Below are 16,250 nucleotides of genomic sequence, written 5' to 3' on the forward strand. Positions count from 1 at the left end.
ACGCACCTTTTTGTTTTCATGAAATCGTTAGAAAGTTTATTCTTATTAGCTCCATGTGCTGAGAATACTTTTTTTTTTTTTTTACTTTACTTTAACGTTGAACTGTGTAGATTTTAAATAGCTCACAAAATGAGGTTTGCTGAACGATGTCTGATAAGTACCGAAGTTAAATGTGGTTAGCTTTTAAAATGTTATTGCTTAATTAAAAAACAGTATTTACAATGCTGGGAATTCTTATTTATAATTCCTGTGTGTGAATATACTGTATATTTGAATCATAGTGGTGTATTTATATACAGTTCCATCATAACCATGCAGGTGTGTGTTTGCATTGTGTAAGTTTGCCACGTTATTTCTGTGAAAAGGTGGTTTGATTGCCCACTTTTGTCACATGAATGCTGCATAATGCTAAAATGAATCCCATTTAAATGTGTTTTAGTGTTAGCCTCATGCAAATGACCACAGGCTGCTTCAATCTGAGGTCAATTTATTTTTGCAGCTGTTTGTATTTCTGCGAGGTTGCAGAGCTCTGGGAACGATGTGCTGACCAATTACTGATTTTTAAATTGTTTTCTAAATCCTACACAAAGCAAGTTAATGAGATGTGTTGGGCTAGTTCTATTCAGCACTCGAGCAGCAGCGTTCAGGAAAAAAGTGACAGAAACGCGACAATAGAGTTACGATAACTAGGTTTCCTGCGACACGGCAATGCAAATTTGTCCGAGATTTTTTTTTTGTACGCGGGAGCTGAAGGCCTTTTAAAAAAGATTTAAAAGCCGCAGCATCCAGATCCGAAATCAGCCCAATCGTCAACGAAATCTGCTCTAATGTTACACAAAATCATCCAAATTTGAGCGACACCAAGCCTAAAACAGAACTTCCCCCTGACTGAAGGACTCAGATAGCGGGACTATTTATCAGGTCAAGGGTCAGTCATGTCCAGGAAGTCTTTCTCAGGGGCGTGGCCTCCCCTGTACCAACCGCAGGTGGTGTCGGAGCGGCGGATGCAAGCGTACTGCCGAGCCTGCTCCCCGTTAAGGCTGTTGTCCAGCAGCCAGTCTGTCCACAAGCATTCGTTCTCGCCCGTGGATGCACACGGCACCGTGTAGCACACGTTGATCTGGGGAAAGAAAGGCTTTAGTGTCTCCTATCTTGCAAAAATAGCTTCGTCATGATATTCCAGCAGAAATACGTGACCCTGCTGCTAAGCTCATCGAGAGAATGCCAAGAGTGTGCAAAACAGTGATCAGAGCAAAGGGTGGCTATTTTGAAGAAGCTAAAATATAAAACATGTTTTCAGTTATTTCACCTTTGTTTGTTTGCATATAGATGCATTAAAATTTTTAATTACCTTATTTCCTTGAATTGCCGCCGGGGCGCTAATTAATTTAAAACCATTTCTCACTCCTGCACTTACCAAAGGCATGCGGTAAAAGTAAGCATGCGCTAATTATTTTAAAACCTCTTCTCACTCCGGCACTTACCAAAGGCATGCAGTAAAAATTTGAGTGTGCTGTAAGCTGTACCTTAAATCCTACTGAATAGCTCTTAATCTCCTTCCCTTTATGCCATAGGTGTCAAACTTTGGCCCGCCGTGTAATTTCATTTGGCCCTTGAGGTAATATCAAATTAACATTAGAGCTGGCCCGCCAGTGCTATACAGCGGGGCCGCTGTAACACCGCATTCACCGATTTCCCGGGAGACTCTCGAATTTCAGTCCCTCCTCCCGAAAATTTCCCGGTGCAACCATTCTCCTGAATTCCACCCGGACAACAATATTGGGGGTGTGCCTCAAAGGCACTGCCTTTAGTGTCCCCTACAACCTGTCGTCAAGTCTGTTTTTCCTCCTCACAAACAGCGTGCCGGCCCAATCACGTAATATATGTGGCTTCTACACACATGTAAGTAAATGCAAGGCATACTTGATCAACAGCCATACAGGTCACACTGAGGGTGGGCATATAAACAACTTTAACACTGTTACAAATATGCGCCCCACTGTGAACCCACACCAAACAAGAATAACCAACACATTTCGGGAGAACATCCGCACCGTAACACAACATTAACACAACAAAAACACAACAGAACAAATACCCAGAAACCATTGCAGCACTAACTCTTCCGGACCACTACAATATACACCCCCTCCCCGCTACCAACAAACCCCCCTAACCCCGCCCACCTGAGCCCCGACATTAACTGAGCAGTAAAAAGGCTTGAATGGTTGATTTATTTATTATTTTATTTTCAGATGTATTAGCTTCTGGGAAAAGTTAATGTTGATATTTACCTCAGAAGGCTGCAAATACAAAAGAGGCAGTCATTTTTTATTTAAATTTGATTTGATATGCCATTGATCATTTTTAATTAATATTGTTATTATTATTTGAAACTCAATTTTGCATGTCACTATAAAGCCTTATATATATTATAAAAGCCTTGCTTGTTCAATATTCAATGAAAAACTTGTTTGGGTCCCTATTAAAAGGTTAATTTGTTCAACCTCGGCCCGCGGCTTTGTTCAGTTTTAAATTTTGACCCACTTTGTATTTGAGGTTGACACCCCTGCTTTATGCGATTTCAAATTAACGGTATTGCAATCCGCCTCCTCCGTTTTGAAAATGATGACAGGGGAAGTGTCACTCGTGACATCACGAGTTTGACCAGGCGGTAATAGTAAGCATGCGCTAATTATTTTGGGAAGCGAGTTTGACCCGGCATTAATTCAAGGCAGGCGCGTACTATATGCCCTGCGGCAATTCAAGGAAATACAGTAGATGTGATGATTCCTGTCAAATCATGGACTATGGGGTTTGTTTTCCTGGAAGGCAAAGGAAAGTTGGCGCGGGCAAGACATGAGTGTAAGTACATATTTATTTATTACACTAACAAACTACAAACAAAAGGAATCAAACAAAAGGCGCGCACAACAGTGGAGAACAGACTTGACTAATGAAAACGAAAACTAGCACAAAGGCAGAACTATGGACAAAAAACTAAAACTCAATAACTGTGACATAAAAAAAAAAAAAACGTACTTGGCATGGGCAGGAGGGAAACTATGGACAGTGTGATTAACAGGCATGGCATGAAGGGAGTAGAGGTAAAGTTGCCAGGCTGACTTCCTGGCAACTTTCCGTTTAAATAATAGCCATGATTAGTGACAGGTGTGCGAGTGCAAACATGAGGACAGGTGAAAACTAATGGGTAGTCATGGTAACAAAGCAAACAAGGAAGTGCAAAAACAGGAAACAATGGAGTCTTAAGCAAAACAGAACATAACTAAACAAAACATGATCACAAGACATGACAATACCTGCAGAAATTCTGCATAAAAACCCACCCTATTCACTGCATGGGGCATACTGTAGATAGCATTGTAAAAAAATAAAAAAATAAAAAAATAAAAACAGGCTTCACTACACCTCTTAAGATAATGCCTGTCACTCTGCCAACTAGCCATCAACTAGCCAGTGCTACAGTATCTTTCACAAATAGGAATCAAACCGTCAACTGCCCTGATGCCGACTTTCTTGCAATTTTTTGATCACCTGATTGGAAAGAGATGTGCTGTTTATCATTCACAATCCTTACGTAAGACAAACTTGGGTTTTTTTTAATGCATCCGATATCGTAAATAGCGAACAATTGAAAGAAAACATTGAGGGTCCTGTGATTGGATACTCACTTGGGAGTCCCAAGTGAGTTTATTTATATTTATATTTATTATTCTTTACATTAAAAAAAATAAAAGGAAGGAATTTAAAAGGTAAAAAGGTATGTGTGTTTAAAAAGCCTAAAATCATTTTTAATGTTGTATTTTTCCTCTAAAATTGTCTTTCTGAAAGTTATAAGAAGCAAAGTAAAAAAAAAAAAATAATTTATTTAAACAAGTAAAGACCGAGTCTTTAAAATATTTTCTTGGATTTTCGAATTCTATTTGAGTTTTGTCTCTCTTAGAATTAAAAATGTCGAGTAATGCGAGACCAGCTTGCTATCCATCCATCCATCCATCATCTTCCGCTTATCCGAGGTCGGCTCGCGGGGGCAACAGCCTAAGCAGGGAAACCCAGACTTCCCTCTCCCCAGCCACTTCGTCTAGCTCTTCCCGGGGGATCCCAAAGCGTTCCGAGGCCAGCCGGGAGACATAGTCTTCCCAACGTGTCCTGGGTCTTCCCCGTGGCCTCCTACCGGTTGGACGTGCCCTAAACACCTCCCTAGGGAGGTGTTCGGTTGGTATCCTGACCAGATGCCCGAACCACCTCATTTGGCTCCTCTCGATGTGGAGGAGCAGCGGCTTTACTTTGAGTTCCTCCCGGATGGCAGAGTTTCTCACCCTATCTCTAAGGGAGAGCCCCGCCACACGGCGGAGGAAACTCATTTCGGCCGCTTGTACCCGTGATCTTATCCTTTCGGTCATGACCCAAAGCTCATGACCATAGGTGAGGATGGGAACGTAGATCGACCGGTAAATTGAGAGCTTTGCCTTCCGGCTCAGCTCCTTCTTTACCACAACGGATCGGTGCAACGTCCGCATTACTGAAGACGCCGCACCGATCCGCCTGTCGATCTCACGATCCACTCTTCCCTCACTCGTGAACAAAACTCCTAGGTACTTGAACTCCTCCACTTGGGGCAGGGTCTCCTCCACAACCCGGAGATGGCATTCCACCCTTTTCCGGGCGAGAACCATGGACTCGGACTTGGAGGTGCTGATTCTCATTCCGGTCGCTTCACACTCGGCTGCGAACCGATCCAGCGAGAGCTGAAGATCCCGGTCAGATGAAACCATCAGGACCACATCATCTGCAAAAAGCGGAGACCTAATCCTGCGGTTACCAAACCGGAACCCCTCAATGCCTTGACTGCGCCTAGAAATTCTGTCCATAAAAGTTATGAACAGAATCGGTGACAAAGGACAGCCTTGGCGGAGTCCAACCCTCACTGGAAATGTGTTCGACTTACTGCCGGCAATGCAGACCAAGCTTTGACACTGATCATATAGGGAGCGGACCGCCACAATAAGACAGTCCGATACCCCATACTCTCCGAGCACTCCCCACAGGACTTCCCGAGGGACACGGTCGAATGCCTTCTCCAAGTCCACAAAGCACATGTAGACTGGTTTACACTTTTTTTTTTTACATTTTACCAGCTTGCTAGTAAATAAATAAAATGTAAAAAATAGAGGCAGCTCACTGGTAAGTGCTGCTATTTGAGCTATTTTTAGAACAGGCCAGCGGGCGACTCATCTGGTCCTTACGGGCTACCTGGCGCCCACGGGCACCGCGTTGGTGACCCCTGCTGTATAGCATCTCCAGCCATGCCCGTGTGGTGACATCAATAAGGGTATGTTGAGAGGTGAAGTCGGACTAAGTAGAACATCACTGAAGGCCTAGGTGAGTCACAGTGGTTCATTCACAGTGACAGATTAGTTCTAGAGTTATTTCACAGCGTACATCAGATTTATAGCCTGAGGGAAGCAACTGCTCTTATAACAAATTGTTTTGGCGCATTGCCATTTGTAACACCTGCCAGAGGGGAGGGTTTGAACACAACAGTTTGTGACCAAATGTGAGGGATATGCAGTGATGCTCTCTGCCCGTTTCCTGACCCTGGACCAGTATAGGTCCTAGCAGATCGACACCAATGATATTTTCTGCAGTTTTAATTGTCCGTTGCATGCCGTTGATCCACACAAGACAGTGATGGAGGTGCACAGGACAGAATGATGCACAGGCGCGGCCACCGCTGCTGCTCACTGCTCCTCTCTCACCTCCCACTGGCGGGTGATCAAGGGTGATGGGTCAAATGCAGAGAGTAATTTTGCCACACTTTGTGTGTGTGACAATCATAGGTATTTTAACTTTAATTTAAAGGCCTACTGAAACCCGCTACTACCGACCACGCAGTCTGGTAGTTTATATATCAATGATGAAATATTAACATTGCAACACATGCCAATACGGCTGATTTAGTTTACTAAATTGCAATTTAAAATTTTGCGCCGAAGCGTCCTGCTGAAACGTCACGCATTGTAGAGGACATTTTATTCCAGCACCATTCCCAGCTACAAGTCGTCTGTTTTCATCTGTTTTCCACAGTATTCTTGACATCTGTGATGCTGAATCTTTTGCAATTTTTTCAATGAATAATGGAGACGTCAAAGAAGAAAGCTGTAGGTGGAAAGCGGCGTATTGCGGCCGCCTTCAGCAACGCAAACACAGCCGGTGTTTAATTGTTTACATTCCCGAAAGATGACGGTGAAGCTTTTTACTAAGGAACAGAGCGGTCAAGCGAACACGGTTGGATTGGACCACACACACAAAGTACAGTGTATTATGCAGCGATCATTTCGAAAGATCGTGTTTCGAAGAGGGTCCCTTGCGAAGGGCAGAGATGGGCATCGCCACCACCCGTCGACTGGTGCTGAAGAAAGGTGCGGGGCCGACCTTTAGGTTGTACAGGTACGACCATATAATCTAACTAAAACACTAGTTACACAATAAGCAGATAAGGAATTTTCCAGAATTATCCTAGTAAATTTTGTCTGAATCGCTCCCACTGTATAATTTTTTATTTTTTCTAGTCCTGCACTCTCACTTTCCTCATCCACAAATCTTTCATCCTCGCTCAAATTAATGGGGAAATCGTCGCTTTCTCGGTCCGAATCGCTGTCGCTGGTGGGGGCCATGATTGCAAACAATGTTCAGATGTGAGGAGCTCCACAACCCGTGACGTCACGCGCTCATCGTCTGCTACTTCCGGTACAGGCAAGGCTTTTTTATCAGCACCAAAAGTTGCGAACTTTATCGTGGATGTTCTCTACTAAATCCTTTCAGCAAAAATATGGCAATATCGCGAAATGATCAAGTATGACACATAGAATGGACCTGCTATCCCCGTTTAAATAAAAAAAAAATCTCATTTCAGTAGGGCTTTAAGACTGAATGACGGATGTGTAGAACTTGACGGCCTACCAAGTCAAATTCCTTCTGTGTTCAACATACTTGACCCATAAAACTGATTCTGATTCTTATTAGGTAGAGCAAACGGAATATGTACAGTAAAGGCCAAAATGTGGACACATTCTCCTCATTCAAAGTGTTTTCTTTATTTTCATGACTATTTACATTGTTGATTGTCACTGAAGGCATCAAAACTATGAATGAACACATGCGGAGTTATGTACAGTGGGGCAAAAAAGTATTTAGTCAGCCACCGATTGTGCAAGTTCTCCCACTTAAAATGATGGCAGAGGTCTGTAATTTTCATCATAGGTACACTTCAACTGTGAGAGACAGAATGTGGAAAAAAAAAAAATCTAGGAATTCACATTGTAGGAGTTTTAAAGAATTTATTTGTAAATTATGGTGGAAAATAAATATTTAGTCAACCATTCAAAGCTCTCACTGATGGAAGGAGGTTTTGGCTCAAAATCTCACGATACATGGCCCCATTCATTCTTTCCTTAACACGGATCAATCGTCCTGTCCCCTTTGCAGGAAAACAGCCCCAAAGCATGATGTTTCCACCCCCATGCTTCACAGTAGGTGTGGTGTTCTTGGGATGCAACTCAGTATTCTTCTTCCTCCAAACAGGACGAGTTGATTTTGTACCAAAAAGTTCTATTTTGGTTTCATCTGACCACATGACATTCTCCCAATCCTCTGCTGTATCATCCATGTATCCATTTTGGTATAAACTCAACTCGTCGTGTTTGGAGGAAGAAGAATACTGAGTTGCATCCCAAGAACACCACACCTACTGTGAAGCATGGGGGTGGAAACATCATGCTTTGGGGCTGTTTTTCTGCTAAGGGGACAGGACGATCGATCCGTGTTAAGGAAAGAATGAATGGGGCCATGTATCGTGAGATTTTGAGCCAAAACCTCCTTCCATCAGTGAGAGCTTTGAATGGTTGACCAAATACTTATTTTCCACCATCATTTACAGATAAATTATTTAAAATTCCTACAATGTGAATTACTGGATTGTTTTTTCACATTCTGTCTCTCACAGTTGAAGTGTACCCATGATGAAAATTACAGACCTCTGTCATCATTTTAAGTGGGAGAACTTGCACAATCGGTGGCTGACTAAATACTTTTTTGCCCCACTGTATATATTTTATTTTGATAAAATAGTCATGAAAATAAAGAAAATGCATTGAAATGAGAAGGTGTGTCCAAACGTTTGACCTGTACTGTATACTAGATTACAGTAGTAAACTATGTGTTTATGTTGTGTTACGGTGTGGATGTTCTCCCAAAATGTGTTTGTCATTCCTGTTTGGTGTGGGTTCATAGTGGTGCGTATATTTGTTACAATGTTAAAGTTTTTTTACGGCCACCCTCAGTGTGACCTGTATGGCTGTTGATCAAATATGTCTTGCAATTGCATATGTGTGTCTACACATAGCCAGATACAACATATAGATGGACTTGCACGTTGTTTTTACAGGATGTAGGTGGCGCTAAAGCCAGTGCAATCACGGCACTCCCTGAGTATTGTTGTTTGATAGAAAATCGACAGGAATTTAGGCGTCTCCCGGGGAAATTGGGGGCGTTGGCAAGTATGACCCCCTGATTTAAAATATGAGTCGTTAGTGTTAATGACAGTATTAGTGGATTGTTTGTATTATTTATGACATTTAGAGCCAAGGAGGCAACTTATAAAATCAAACAATAATAATATATTAAAAACCAAATAGGGCCACAAATAAACCGGATAAAGAGAATGTTTGTTGCAAAGTGAGGCTCGACAAGTGCGTTTTTACCAGGGAGATCTGTTTCCCGAGCCGACATGCATTCAGCAGAGCAGGTTTGAAATATTTATAAAGGGAGAATAGTAGAAATCCTGACTCACTCTGCACTCGCAGCCCATCTGGTATCTGTAGTTGAGATTCTTCCTCTGTGAGAGTGACAAGTTGTCCCAGGACTCCACCAGGTCACACTGGCCCACCGAGAGCCTCCCGTCGCTCCACATACTTCCTGTTGGGTAGCATGGCAACGCAGTCTTTGGGACGGGATTTGAACTCTGTATTTTTGGGGTGTGCAGTACCTGAGAGAAGATACCCTGCTTTGTTGTTGGAGTCCAATTTAACGCCACACAGCGAGGAGAAGACGGGAGTGTAGACGTACTGGATGTCCCTGGCCTTGTCGAAGCCTTTAAACATCTGCAAGCAGAGAGAGGATATTACGGAGCTTGTACAGTAGGAGATTATTAAGCTTTATGCATTAAAGTCCTACTGAAACCCACTACTACCGACCACACAGTCTGATAGTTTATATATCAATGATGAAATTGTAACATTGCAACACATGCCAATACGGCCTTTTAAGTTTACTAAATTGCAATTTTAAATTTCCCGCAAAGTGTCCTGTTGAAAACGTCGCGGTATGATGACTCATATGATGACGTCTCGGGTTGTAGCGGACATTATTTTCCAGCCCGATCCAAGCTATAAGTAGTCTGCTTTAATCGCATAATTACACAGTATTCTGGACATCTGTGTTCCTGAATCTTTTGCAATTTGTTCAATTAATAATGGAGAAGTCAAAGTAATAAGATGGAGGTGAGAAGCTTTTAGTCTTTAGCCACACAAACACACGGTGGTTCCTTGTTTAAAATTCCCGGAGGTGAAGCTTTACTATGGATCAGAGCGGTCAAGCGAACATGGATCCCGACTACATGTCCACCGGCAGTCAACACACCCCTCCGACTTTAAGGTACTATTTAACTCACTAAAACACTAGCAACACAATAGGCAGATAAGGGATTTCCCAGAATTATCCTAGTAAATGTGTCTAAAAACATCTGAATCGCTCAGAATCGCAATCACCTTTTTTTTTCTTTTCTGGTCCTTCACTCTAAATTTCCTCATCCACAAATTTTTCATCCTCGCTCAAATTAATGGGGAAATTGTAGCTTTCTCAGTCCAAATAGCTCTAGCTGCTGGTGGCCATGATTATAAACAATGTGAGGATGTGAGGAGCTCCACAACCCGTGACGTCTTTTTTATTAGCGACCAAAAGTTGCAAACTTTATCGTCGATGTTCTCTACTAAATCCTTTCAGCAAAAATATGGCAATATCGCGAAATGATCAAGTATGACACATAGAATGGACCTGCTATCCCTGTTTGAATAAGAAAATCTCATTTTGGGAGGCCTTTAAAGCAACCTTTTAATTGATTATGAGTGGAACTAGAACCCTTAGAATTGTTGGTCATTTTGAGCAGCTTTCGGAAAACTGTTGGACGAATGTGAACAAACTAGACAAGACATGACTTTCTTAGTTGTTTTTCTGGGTTCTATAACATTTCCTGTCCTGGTGCATTTACTATCTTGTTCTAGTGTAGGAATTACAGCTCCATTTTTTGTTCGGTTTCCCTCCAGAGCCCCTGTTTTCAACTAGTAATTAATCCAGGGGTCGACAACCCAAAACGTTGAACCAAAAATATAAACACAAATATGTCTGGAGCCGCAAAAAATGAAAAGCCGTATATAAGTGTTGTAATGAAGGCAACACATGACGTAAGTGTCTATATTAGTTAGAATAGCCTACTATCAAAATTACTTTAAGTCTTATATAAGTGTTACAATGAAGGCAACACATGATGTGTCTATAGTAGCTATAATAGCCTACTATCAAAATGACTTTATAAATTATTGTTTAAGTGTTATAATGAAGGCAACGCTTGATGTAAGTGTCTATATTAGCTTTAATAGCCTACTATCAAAATGACTTCCGTCCATCCATTCATTTTCTACCACTTATCAAAATGACCTTATAAGTCTTATATAGGTGTTATAATGAAGGCAACACATGATTTAAGTGTCTATATTAGCTATAATAGCCTACTATCAAAATGACTTTATAAATTATTGTTTAAGTGTTATAATGAAGGCAACGCTTGATGTAAGTGTCTATATTAGCTTTAGTAGCCTACTATCAAAATGACTTCCATCCATCCATCCATCCATTTTCTACCGCTTATCAAAATGACTTTATAAGTCTTATATAAGTGTTATAATGAAGGCAACACATTATGTAAGTGTCTGTATGAGTTATAATAGCTTACTATCAAAATGACTTTATAAATTATTGTATAAGTGTTATAATGAAGGCAACACTTCATGTAAGTGTCCATATTAGCTTTAATAGCCTACTATCAAAATGACTTCCATTCATCCATCCATTTCCTACCGCTTATCAAAATGACTTTATAAGTCTGATATAAGTGTTATAATGAAGGCAACACATGACATAAGTGTCTAGATTTGCTATAATAGCCTACTATCAAAAGGACTATGTTTCACAGTCTGAAGCAAAGCTTTGTTGACAGAAATGTTGAAATTTTAATATTCTACACATTTTTACAACATTAGAAAGCATTAGTAAATCAGAGGCTACTCAGAAGGGGAAATAACACCTGGGAATGACTGGCTTTTAGTGGCCAAAGGTATAGATGTGTGTGTGCAAGTTAAAGGAAACTGCAGGCTATCTTCTTTTAATAGATTTAGTACAATCTTTGGCAAGCGAGGTAATGTTTGCTGTGGTCTGGATCAACATGGCACACAAACAACCATCTGAAATGCAGCCAATGTTACATAGAGATAATGTGTCATGAGACATGACAAAACTAAAATATATACAAAGAGGATACAAGAAAAGGATATAAAATGAGCACAAATATACATACAAACGAGGCATAATGATGCAATGCTCGCCTAAATATTATATTAGCATTGATTAGCTTGCAGTCATGCACTGACCAAATACGCCTGATTAGCACTCCCAACGAGTCAATAACGTCAACAAAGCTCACCTTTTTGCATTCACGCACAGTATAAAGCGTTTGGTGGACAAAATGAGACAAAGAAGGAGTGGAAGATTTTACATGTAAACAAACTCCACGATATGGTAAGTTCAAGAACCACTGAAATTAGCAGGAAGAAATGATGTTCACCAAATAGTCTCATCAGTAAAGCATACACACAAACGTATTAAACAGTGGGCTTTCTAACAATTGGGAAGGTCGTTTTAGTTATTATATATGTATGTATATATATATATATATATATATATATATATATATATATATATATGTATGTATATATATGTATGTGTGTATATATATATATATATATATATATATATATATATATATATATATATATATATATATATATATATATATATATATATATATATATATATATATATATATATATATATATATATGTATATAATATATATATGTATGTACTTATAGTGTGTATATTAAACGTTATTGGAGGTTTTTAAAGGTTTTTAGGGTACGTAGAAGAGCAACTCACATTACCTCCATTGTTAGCTGACTTTGGCTAGCATTTATTTATGATTTAGAATGCAAAAAAAATGTGTGTTCTTGTCCCACGTAAGGCCTGTTAAGGTCAAATGACAACATTTTTTAAAAAAGTTCAGTTCCTCTTTAACCTGCACGTCACCATCTATCTCTGCATCCCGGGATCGCGACAACCTCAGCCATGACATAAGTAGAACAGAGATGTTGAGCCAAAGTCAGTGACCTGTGACCTCCCCAAATGTTAAACAATCCCCACAGACCCTCCTCGACGTCATGTAGAAAGTCTTCCCAGAATAATTGAAGCTGCAAAAGCGGCAAAGAGGGTGGAAGAAATCTGTATTTTCTTCCATTGTCACTTCCTGCAGGTGTTAATACGTATAGCAGGGGTCACCAATCTTTTTGAAACCAAGAGCTACTTCTTGGGTACTGATTAATGCGAAGGGCTACCAGTTTGATGCACACTTAAATCAATTGCCAGAAATAGCCAATTTGCTCAATTTACCTTTAATAAATAAATCTATATATATGTATTAAAAAAATGGGTATTTCTGTCTGTCATTCCGTTGTACATTTTTTTTCCTTTTACGGAAGGTTTTTCGTAGAGAATAAATGATGAAAAAAACACTTAATTGAATGGTTTAAAAGAGGAGAAAACACGAAAAAAAAAAAAAAAAAAAAAATTGAAACATAGTTTATCTTCAATTTCGCCTCTTTAAAATTCAAAATTCAACCGAAAAAAAGAAGAGAAAAAACAGCTAATTCGAATCTTTTTGAAAAAAATTTAAAATGTATATATGGAACATCATTAGTTATTTTTCCTGATTAAGATTAATTTTAGAATGTTGATGACATGTTTTAAATAGGTAAAAATCCAATCTGCACTTTGTTAGAATACATAACAAATCGGACCAAGCTATATTTCTAACAAAGACAAATATTATTTCTTCTAGATTTTCCAGAACAAAAATTTTAAAATAATTTCAAAAGACTTTGAAATAAGATTTGAATTTGATTCTAAAGATTTTCTACATTTACCAGAATATTTTTATTTTTATTTCAATCATAATAAATTTGAAGAAATATTTCACAAATATTCTTCGTCAAAAAAACAGAAGCTAAAATGAAGAATTAAATTAAAATGTATTTATTATTCTTTACAATAAAACAATTAATTTACTTGAACATTGATTTAAATTGTCAGGAAAGAAGAGGAAGGAATTTAAAAGGTACAAAGCTATATGTGTTTAAAAATCCTAAAATCATTTTTAAGGTTGTATTTTTTCTCTAAAATTGTCTTTCTGAAAGTTATAAGAAGCAAAGTAAAAAAATTAATTAATTTATTTAAACAAGTGAAGACCAAGTCTTTAAAATATTTTCTTGGATTTTCAAATTCTATTTGAGTTTTGTCTCTCTTAGAATTAAAAATGTCAAGCAAAGCGAGACCAGCTTGCTAGTAAATAAATAAAATGTAAAAAATAGAGGCAGCTCACTGGTAAGTGCTGCTATTTGAGCTATTTTTAGAACAGGCCAGCGGGCGACTCATCTGGTCCTTAAAGGGCTACCTGGTGCCCGCGGGCACCGTGTTGGTGACCCCTGACGTACACCGTCTGGACCACTGACCTAAAAATACTCCTTTTTTTATTACAATCAATATGTGTGTTTTATGCACAACAGCAAACGCATCAGCCATTTGGACGACATAAACACGGCTCATCTCACCTTGATCATCTTTATTTCGTACTGGATCATCTTCATGTAGGGGGAGGAACTGTTGCTAGGCGACACAATCTTCTCTCCGGCAATCTTTGCCCTGATCACTGTCAGGAAGAAGGTGACTGGACTTAGAAACAGGACGTTAATAAATGTAAGACGCATGAAATGTCACATCGTAGGAGGATGTTTGGAGGGATGGAGGGATGGATGGATGGATGATGGTGCCACTGTTTTGCGAGGAGGAGGAAGAGTAGAGTGACATTAAAGTTGTTTGATCAGACAAAGCAGAGAGATCAAAGAGCTCTTACAAAATGTACGCATTCCTCAGCAAAACAGATGGTGTGTACAGAGTCTGTACGCCAGTAATACTTGCATAGAATTATTTTTGCAGCACATTAAACGCATCCACACTTTAATTGGAAATGACTGAAGTCGTGAAAATGGAACCGTTTTAACTGAAGTCAGATCGGAAACTGTGATTTCAGTCATTTGTTTGTATAAGAACAGCATTAAGGAGGTTAGAACTACAGTGGGGCAAAAAAGTATTTATTCAGCCACGGATTGTGCAAGTTCTCCCACTAAAAATGATGGCAGAGGTCTGTAATTTTCATCATAGGTACACTTCAACTGTGAGAGACAGAATGGTGAAAAAAAATCCAGGAATTCACATTGTAGGAATTTTAAAGAATTTATTTGTAAATTATGGTGGAAAATAAGTATTTGGTCAACCATTCAAAGCTCTCACTGATGGAAGGAGGTTTTGGCTCAAAATCTCACGATACATGGCCCCATTCATTCTTTCCTTAACACGGATCAATCGTCCTGTCCCCTTAGCAGAAAAACAGCCCCAAAGCATGATGTTTCCACCCCCATGCTTCACGGTAGGTGTGGTGTTCTTGGGATGCAACTCAGTATTCTTCTTCCTCCAAACACGACAAGTTGAGTTTATACCAAAAAGTTCTATTTTGGTTTCATCTGACCACATGACATTCTCCCAATCCTCTGCTGTATCATCCATGTATCCATTTTGGTGAAATTTGGTGGAGGAGGAATTATGGTGTGGGGTTATTTTTCAGGAGTTGGAAAGGCAAACTAAAAAAAATACACAGAGTGGGGAGACCCCGATAGGTAGTTGTAATTGGGTCCATTTGTACACTCTGAGCAACATTAATATTGATATTTAAATGTGGGGTCAAATAGAAATGCCATTTAATGGTGGTCCGTAGCTTAATGCATGTTATACTGGGGATCATATATATATGTATATATATATATATATATATATATATATATATATATATATATATATATATATATATACAGTGGGGCAAAAAAGTATTTAGTCAGCCACCGATTGTGCAAGTTCTCCCACTTAAAATGATGACAGAGGTCTGTAATTTTCATCATAGGTACACTTCAACTGTGAGAGACAGAATGTGGAAAAAAAATCCAGGAATTCACATTGTAGGAATTTTTTAAGTATTTATTTGTAAATTATGGTGGAAAATAAGTATTTGGTCAACCATTCAAAGCTCTCACTGATGGAAGGAGGTTTTGGCTCAAAATCTCACGATACATGGCCCCATTCATTCTTTCCTTAACACGGATCAATCGTCCTCTCCCCTTAGCAGAAAAACAGCCCCAAAGCATGATGTTTCCACCCCCATGCATCACAGTAGGTGTGGTGTTCTTGGGATGCAACTCACTATTCTTCTTCCTCCAAACACGACGAGTTGAGTTTATACCAAAAAGTTCTATTTTGGTTTCATCTGACCACATGACATTCTCCCAATCCTCTGCTGTATCATCCATGTATCCATTTTGGTGAAATTTGGTGGAGGAAGAATTATGGTGTGGGGTTATTTTTCAGGAGTTGGAAAGGCAAACTAAAAAAAATACACAGTGGGGAGACCCCGATAGGTAGTTGTAATTGGGTCCATTTGTACACCCTGAGCAACATTAAAATTGATATTTAAATGTGGGGTCATATAGAAATGCCGTTTAATGGTGGTCCGTAGCTTAATTCATGTTATACTGGGGATCATATATATATATATATATATATATATATATATATATATATATATATATATATATATATATATATATATATATATATATATATATATATATATATATATATATATACACAGTGGGGCAAAAAAGTATTTAGTCAGCCACC

At 39.1% G+C, this 16,250-nt stretch overlaps 2 protein-coding genes across 6 annotated transcripts in view; one reads left to right on the forward strand and one right to left on the reverse strand.

Annotated features, from left to right (window-relative positions):
* syn2b (synapsin IIb) overlaps positions 1 to 16,250 on the forward strand; it is a 226,436-nt gene that overhangs the window by 129,708 nt on the left and 80,478 nt on the right. The window lies entirely within an intron of this gene.
* Positions 1 to 16,250, reverse strand: part of LOC133543535 (metalloproteinase inhibitor 4-like) — a 56,420-nt gene that overhangs the window by 237 nt on the left and 39,933 nt on the right. For both annotated transcript variants that reach the window (XM_061888154.1, XM_061888150.1), the window contains 4 exons: positions 14,075 to 14,172; positions 9,068 to 9,182; positions 8,873 to 8,997; positions 1 to 1,120 (listed from right to left, as the gene is read on the reverse strand). The exon at positions 1 to 1,120 is cut by the window's left edge and continues 237 nt beyond it. In XM_061888154.1, coding sequence (XP_061744138.1) covers positions 923 to 1,120; positions 8,873 to 8,997; positions 9,068 to 9,182; positions 14,075 to 14,172 — 536 coding nt within the window. In that variant the 3' untranslated portion in view covers positions 1 to 922. The remainder of the gene's footprint in view (positions 1,121 to 8,872; positions 8,998 to 9,067; positions 9,183 to 14,074; positions 14,173 to 16,250) is intronic.

The sequence above is a fragment of the Nerophis ophidion genome, linkage group LG02 (genome assembly GCF_033978795.1).
Source record: "Nerophis ophidion isolate RoL-2023_Sa linkage group LG02, RoL_Noph_v1.0, whole genome shotgun sequence".
Lineage (NCBI taxonomy): Eukaryota > Metazoa > Chordata > Actinopteri > Syngnathiformes > Syngnathidae > Nerophis > Nerophis ophidion.